Source organism: Alosa sapidissima, chromosome 15 (assembly GCF_018492685.1).
Source record: "Alosa sapidissima isolate fAloSap1 chromosome 15, fAloSap1.pri, whole genome shotgun sequence".
Lineage (NCBI taxonomy): Eukaryota > Metazoa > Chordata > Actinopteri > Clupeiformes > Clupeidae > Alosa > Alosa sapidissima.
In genome coordinates, this window is record NC_055971.1 from 18,833,792 (window position 1) to 18,840,791 (window position 7,000).

The 7,000-nt window shown below is 45.2% G+C and overlaps 1 protein-coding gene across 2 annotated transcripts in view; it reads left to right on the forward strand.

The window, feature by feature from the left end:
- Nucleotides 1-6,658, forward strand: part of abcc5 (ATP-binding cassette, sub-family C (CFTR/MRP), member 5) — a 31,129-nt gene extending 24,471 nt beyond the window's left edge. For both annotated transcript variants that reach the window (XM_042064366.1, XM_042064367.1), the window contains exons 21-29: nucleotides 88-370; nucleotides 750-936; nucleotides 1,226-1,315; nucleotides 2,076-2,265; nucleotides 2,563-2,722; nucleotides 2,940-3,018; nucleotides 3,285-3,398; nucleotides 4,845-5,009; nucleotides 5,197-6,658. In XM_042064366.1, the coding sequence (XP_041920300.1) occupies nucleotides 88-370; nucleotides 750-936; nucleotides 1,226-1,315; nucleotides 2,076-2,265; nucleotides 2,563-2,722; nucleotides 2,940-3,018; nucleotides 3,285-3,398; nucleotides 4,845-5,009; nucleotides 5,197-5,298 (1,370 nt within the window). In that variant the 3' untranslated portion in view covers nucleotides 5,299-6,658. The remainder of the gene's footprint in view (nucleotides 1-87; nucleotides 371-749; nucleotides 937-1,225; nucleotides 1,316-2,075; nucleotides 2,266-2,562; nucleotides 2,723-2,939; nucleotides 3,019-3,284; nucleotides 3,399-4,844; nucleotides 5,010-5,196) is intronic.
- Nucleotides 6,659-7,000: the final 342 nt, after the last annotated feature.

Here is a 7,000-nt window from a genome sequence, read left to right on the forward strand (position 1 = left end):
ATACTCCGTAGAGCATTCAAATGATTTCCTCTACTCTCTGGAAAAATAAAACTCCTCTCAAACTCTGCTTCCCCGTATTCTCTGCAGTGGACACGCGGCTGCCCTTCCAGGCGGAGATGTTCATCCAGAACGTGATCCTGGTGTTCTTCTGCCTGGGCGTGATCGGCAGCGTCTTCCCCCTCTTCCTGGTGGCAGTGGGGCCGCTGGTACTGCTCTTCATCGCGCTGCACATGGTGTCGCGAGTCTTCATCCGCGAGCTCAAGCGCCTGGACAATGTCACGCAGTCGCCCTTCCTGTCCCACGTCACCTCCAGCATCCAGGGCCTGACCACTATCCACGCCTACGGCAAGGGGGACGAGTTCCTTCACAGGTGGGTCAGGATTGGGGGCACCCACTGGCATTCTGACTGAGGGCCCTGCATCAACAACTCAACGCTTTTGGTTGGTCATAGGAGTTACAGTATGTCCAGTCTTGAAACAGTACATTAATTGAATTCAAAGCACAAGCCATTCCTGGGCTGGTGCTTCTGTTTCATTCTATTTCAACCACGGCTCCATTGTAAATAGACCCCCCTGTTCCCCCAGTGTTTCCCCAAGGCTTAAATATAGAACTCAAGATGAGCTAAGCATTTGATGCTGTTTTGTAATAATATTAAATAATAATAATACATTTTATTAATAATAATAAATAATATAATAATATTTTTTTAAAAAAACTAATGTAATCACTGCCTGTCTGTCTCCACTTAGGTACCAGGGGCTGTTGGACCAGAACCAGGCTCCGTTCTACCTGTTCAGCTGTGCCATGCGGTGGCTGGCTGTGCGGCTGGACGTCATCAGTGTGGCCCTCATCAGCATCACAGCTCTGATGATTGTGGTCATGCACGGACGCATACCGCCTGCCTACGCCGGCCTGGCCATCTCCTACGCTGTCCAGGTGAGCCTCCAACTGTACAGCACATACAAACCCACACACCCTGCGTAGAATGGTCAGAAGAGCTCCCAAAGAATTATCCTGCCGACTTGGCCTCAGAATTTTACAATGTGCTGTGTCTAGTTAAACCAATTTTCTGTATTCCTTCAGAGTCCATACATTTATCTCATTGTTTTCTATATAGTAAATACAGTTTTATATTAGATATTAAATGAGGCTGAAGGTTTCTCTTGATCTGGTAATGATGGGCTGATAGTTAGTGATCAGCTCTCCATCTTGTCTGTCCTCTCAGCTCACAGGACTCTTCCAGTTCACCGTCCGTCTGGCTACAGAGACGGAGGCTCGCTTCACCTCAGTGGAGAGAATCCACCACTACATCCAGGTACTGTGTGAGCCCGTCCCTCACCGCCCCTCTACAGTATATGTTATGTTAAGTACGATACCCTTGTGGGTTTGATAACAGGGCCTGCCACTATTGTGCCCCTGAACAAGGCACTTAACCCCCAGCTGCCTAGGTGTACTGTCCCTGTAATAGTTCTTTGTAAGTCACATAAGACCGGGTAAATGCCTATATGGTCATGTAAAACAGCATAGAGGTGTGTTCAGATTCGGCAAACAGGCATTGTGGCAAACGTTTATGATGGCGAATATTTTTAGTTGAATTTGAATGATTTGATGTAAACATTCCATTTTAAAGTTTAAAGTTAACCCTTTATCCAGTTCCACTGTATGTTTAATGAGAACTACCTCCTCAAACTGTTTATGAGTGTTTGCAAACGTTCGTGGAGAACTCAAGGCAAAGAGACAACTGTTTGAAAACGTTCATAAACGTTCGCTTGTGTTTGCGAATTTGAACGCACCACAGTTTCACTGTGCATACACCATCATGAAATGGAATGATGCAGCAAGCATAATGGAGAGAAGCTATACAGTATAACACTTATGCGCAAATGCCCACATGAGGCGTTCCTACAACCAAATTGCCATTTAGGTTTATAGCCTCTTTGGAGACATGGCTGATTCCCATGCCTGTTATAGCTGGGTGGAGCCACTTGTACAAGCACTTTGAGAGTGAAATGAAGTAAAATGCTGAAGTCTTGATGTCGGTCTATCTATCTCTCTCTGTGTAATTATCTATCTAGTCTCTGGCCCTGGAGGCCCCAGCCCGGATCAAGAACAAGGCTCCGCCAGAGGACTGGCCCAACGAGGGGGAGGTGGTGTTCGACGACACGGAGATGCGCTACCGGGAGAATCTGCCGCTGGTCCTTAAGAAGATCTCCTGCACAATCCGACCCAAAGAGAAGGTCGGGATCGTGGGTCGGACAGGGTCAGGTGAGTCCAGCTCAGTATGAAAAGCTCCCTTCTCATTTAAACCACCTCCATCACCCCTCCTTCCTTCCATCATCAGCACATTATATTTCTCTTGTCCAAAAGTCAGTTTGGATGCACGCATGCTGATTCTGGTATAGTGCCGCAAACATGCGACACTTTGCTTTTGTACAACTATGTGTCTCCTGAATGTAAATGGAATAGCAGGGATATGAACGTTTCATCATAACATTGGAAATTGGTACTTGTGTTGCTTTGTTGTTCTGCGGATGCTAACCTCCTTTCTTCCCCTCTGGTCAGGTAAATCGTCTCTGGGTGTAGTCCTGTTCCGACTGGTGGAGCCCTGTGGTGGCTCCATTAAGATCGACGGGGTCAACATATGTGACATCGGCCTGGCTGACCTGCGCAGCAAGCTGTCAATCATCCCACAAGAACCAGTGCTTTTCAGCGGCACAGTTCGGTACGAGGGGCCTTTTAGTGTTTCTTTCCTTTTTTTATGTCGTCTTTGTCTACGTCTTTATGCTAAACGTTTTGAGTGGCCTTTGGTGCTAAAACATGCGCTGTATAAACAAATGTTTACTTCTACTTACTTACTTTTTCTTTCTTTCTCAAATGTAATGTGTTTCCTATATAGTGGTAGACTGATCTAATCCAGGCTTTCTCTCTTAACTGTGCAGGTCTAACCTGGATCCCTTCCACCAGTACTCTGAAGAGTCCATCTGGGATGCCCTAGAGAGGACACACATGAAGGAGTGTGTAAGTATGGATGGAAGATGGATGGATGATGGATGGATGCATCATCATGGATCAAATTGCTCACGGAGACTTAATTCCACCAATATCCATAAACACATGCACACCACTTTTATATACAGCATCTAAGATCATTTCAGGTTCAAGAGGTTGTTTTCACTTGCTTTGAGCATTTTGCTGTGCTCTGTCATACAGAGAAAACAAACATAAACACACACACACACACACACATTTGCACCCTGATTGACTTTGACTGTGCTCTTGCCCAGGTGTCTCAGCTGCCCCTGAAGCTGGACTCTGAGGTGGTGGAGAACGGGGAGAACTTCTCTGTCGGGGAGAGACAGCTGCTGTGTGTGGCCCGCGTCCTGCTGAGGCAGTGCAAGGTGAGCCACTAGCTCTTATGATATGACCGGCACACGCACACCACACACACATACACATGTGCACACTCGCATACCGGTACACATGAATGAAACCCCCTCCTGATGCCTTAAAAGGAAAACTCTGGCCATTTTCACATAGATCTCTGTTTCTCAAAGTCACTGAGTACTGTCAGTACAAGGCAGGGATGGGCAAAAATACATCAAAATGTATTTTAAAATAGAATACCAAATTTTTTTTAATACACTACAAAATACATTAGCCACCCATGTATCAAAATAAAATACTGCATTTTTGTATTTTGAAAGTACTAAAAATACTCTTTAAATGGAGCATGATATCACTTTGCAAACCTTCCATATCTGTCTTTAATCTTTTCCTTCATCAGTACACTGACTGTGTTGATTAAGTGAACCGTGTTTGAGAGCAACAGCTTTTCTCTGCCTACGAGACATGCCATAAACAGTCAACCGATCAACTATGCTGACCTTCCTGTTACATCTCATTGCTTAAATACTGTATCAGAGATGCACTCAAAAAGAACTGAACTTGTCAAGCGGTACAAAGTGGAGACAAGTCTCTGACATTGTCAATGCATGCCCAGATTGAGCAATGTTGCAGGATTACCACATATCCGGTTCCATATGTTCCGATCGGATGACTTAAATTCTCAAAAAACTGATCATTAGTTCCAAAGAAACTTGAGGTTTGTAAGAGACTGAGTGGATTGTGTGTGAGCAACCTACAAGTTACTCATCTTGCACTGGATCATCTTCCTGAATCTCAATATTATGATCACAAGTCTGGGCAAATTACTTAAGTCAGCACCAGTCAGAGGCTACATTCATTGTTTTGCACTTTTATGATGTCATCACATCACCAAATGTAGGCTATAGACCTCTGAAGTTTGCCTACAAAAAAGAACCAAAACTGCCATCTTTGCCCAAATAAGGAGATCCGGGTGTTACTATTTACTAATTACCTATGGCAAGTTGCATTGTAAGTTAGCTGTGGGGTAGCAGAAATCTAAGTTTACCGTCTTAACGTACCGAAGGTCACAGAAGCCACCCGAAGGCAGATGACAAACGTGTGTTGAGCAAAACGTCTGCATTTCAGACTTTTTCGTTCCACGAGAGTTTAACAGGTGCGATAATTCGAAACCCCCCCATGTTACTTTCCCATAGAAAAAATGCCAATTTTTTTTTACCAAAAATATTTGCCAGTATTTTTAAATATATTTGACCGCTTTGCTATGTTGCCCACCCAAAATTTCTACCAGCCCATCCAAATGTAGTAGGCTGGAACCGGCCCGGTTTCCCCCATCCATGAGTCCTAACACAACAGGACATCCTTACACATTTCCTGCCATGCACTGTATTTGTAGTAGAACCCCACTTGTCTGACATCTGATCTTCATCTGTACGTTCTCCACTCTCCCCCATCAAAAGGTTCTGATCCTAGATGAGGCTACTGCTGCTATGGACACAGAGACGGACTCCCTGATCCAGGAGACCATTCGCGCTGCCTTCGAGGACTGCACCACACTGACCATTGCCCATCGGCTGCAGACCGTGCTCAACTGCGACCGCATCATGGTGCTCAACCAGGGCCAGGTATGTCTTGTGCTGCGAGTGTGATTTGTGGTTCATATCGAGGTGAAGCCAGGGTGTTGGTGTGTTAAGGTGCTTCCATTTTTCATGGCTTGACATGGTAGTGCTATGGTTCTGTGAAATATTTTGTAAAACCATAAAGCAGGACACGGCCTTTGTTTTACCTTGTCCCTTTTTCCTCCCCGATCAGGTTGTGGAGTTCGATGAGCCGTCCAGACTTCTAGCCAACGAGAACTCTCGCTTCTGCGCTATGCTGGCCGCTGTGGAGAACAAGATCTCTGTGCGTGGCTGAGAGAGGCGAGCGGGGTGTACTCAGTGCGCTCCGTAGATGACGGGAGAGGACTCCTCCCTTCACCCTCCCAACAAGTTGAGCCCTGACACAACTCCCCTCCTTCTGCAAACACAACCATGCACTGCTCTGCCCACAGCTTAGGGGGAGTTGTGCTGGCAAACTCCATGGCAACAGGGTCCTGAGTGGAGGCCCTGGAGCTGTCCAGAAGAGATGCCTTTTCAGATATAGCGGTCATCTGAAATGGTCAGGATATCATCATTACTGTAACAATGTTCTAAGTATTAGTGGGGAAAAGGGTTTACACATAGCTGTATTCATTCCATAAAGTCTGTTTTATAGAATATATCTCTATATGCATATATATATATATATATATATATATATATTAGGTGAAAGGAGATATATACATGGTTTATTTTGTAAAGCCTCTGTATGTAAAACCATAGTTATGTCTTCTGTGTCTTCTACCACTCATGTCCTCACTTTTTTTTTGGATGTCAGGGTTCGTGACTTGAACCCTGAACCCCTGGCTCAAGCAACTGGGTGCAACAGTCCCAAAGGGAAGTTGCACCCAAAGGAGGCTGGGGGATAGGGGGACTCTGGCTGAAGCCTTCTCTGTCAGTCACTGGTACTGGGTCTTTGGGTAGAGGGGCCATTCAGCAGACTGACGGAGAGGCTCTTAGCTCTTTTGCGGCCTGTAAAGGCCAGCTTGGCACTGAATTGACTGGAGGGTTCTCTCCGAGAGAGACAGAGAGACCATGCTGCTCACTCCCAGTGTCCTTTGCGTCTCGCACCGGGGGCATGACCTCGACCCCTACGTGAAGAGGCCTTGTACATTATTTGACAGCCTATTTCCTTTTGTTAATGCCATTTCTTCCTTTTTTTAAATTCTTGATGAAGTTTTTTTATTATTATTTTTTATTATTATTTAATGCCGTACTGTTAACAGGCTGTGCTATTGCCCTTGCATCTACAGTGCTACTGGCTGGTCTCCTCAGCCTCTTTTTGTTGGTTTGAGGTCTCTGACTGATATTATTTGTTTCCTTTTCTCTTGCTTTGTTACAACAGATGCCAGTCATGCACAATCTGTTTTTTTTTTGGCTGGTGTTGCACTGCTCAGAGCAGGCTGACTTTTCCATTCCTGTTTTCTGTTATTGTAACCTGTCTTACATGATAAAGATAAAGATATGGCAAACGGGTCTTTGAGAAGACCTTCTGCAGAATGTCCATCTGTATGTCATTTCTATTACATTTTTATAGCCTTAGCATGACTTCATCATTGCCTTGTGATGGGGATTGGGATGACCAAGGGTTCTCTCTTCAAAACAAAAAAAGTCAATAAAATTATTTTAGGGTTACACATTATTGTGTATGTGTGTTTCTGTGTTCTGAGAATGTTTATGGAACAGAGACTGAGCCGAATGGGATCGATCAGCAGGGCAATCTGAGACCCGAGGGACACAGATATCCTCTTTCCTAGGCTAGCTCTCTGCCCGAGCAACAAGCTGCACTCATGCAGATAGGAGCATGCGCGCACACACACACACACACACACACACACAAATACAGACACACACACTTCTGAATTGCCCTAAGATAAAACGCTCATCCCATGAATTCTTAATTGCTGCGGTCCTATAGAGTCTCTTTTCGCCACTGTGCAGGGATGTTAGCTCTTTCACGATGCATACAATGCAGAACC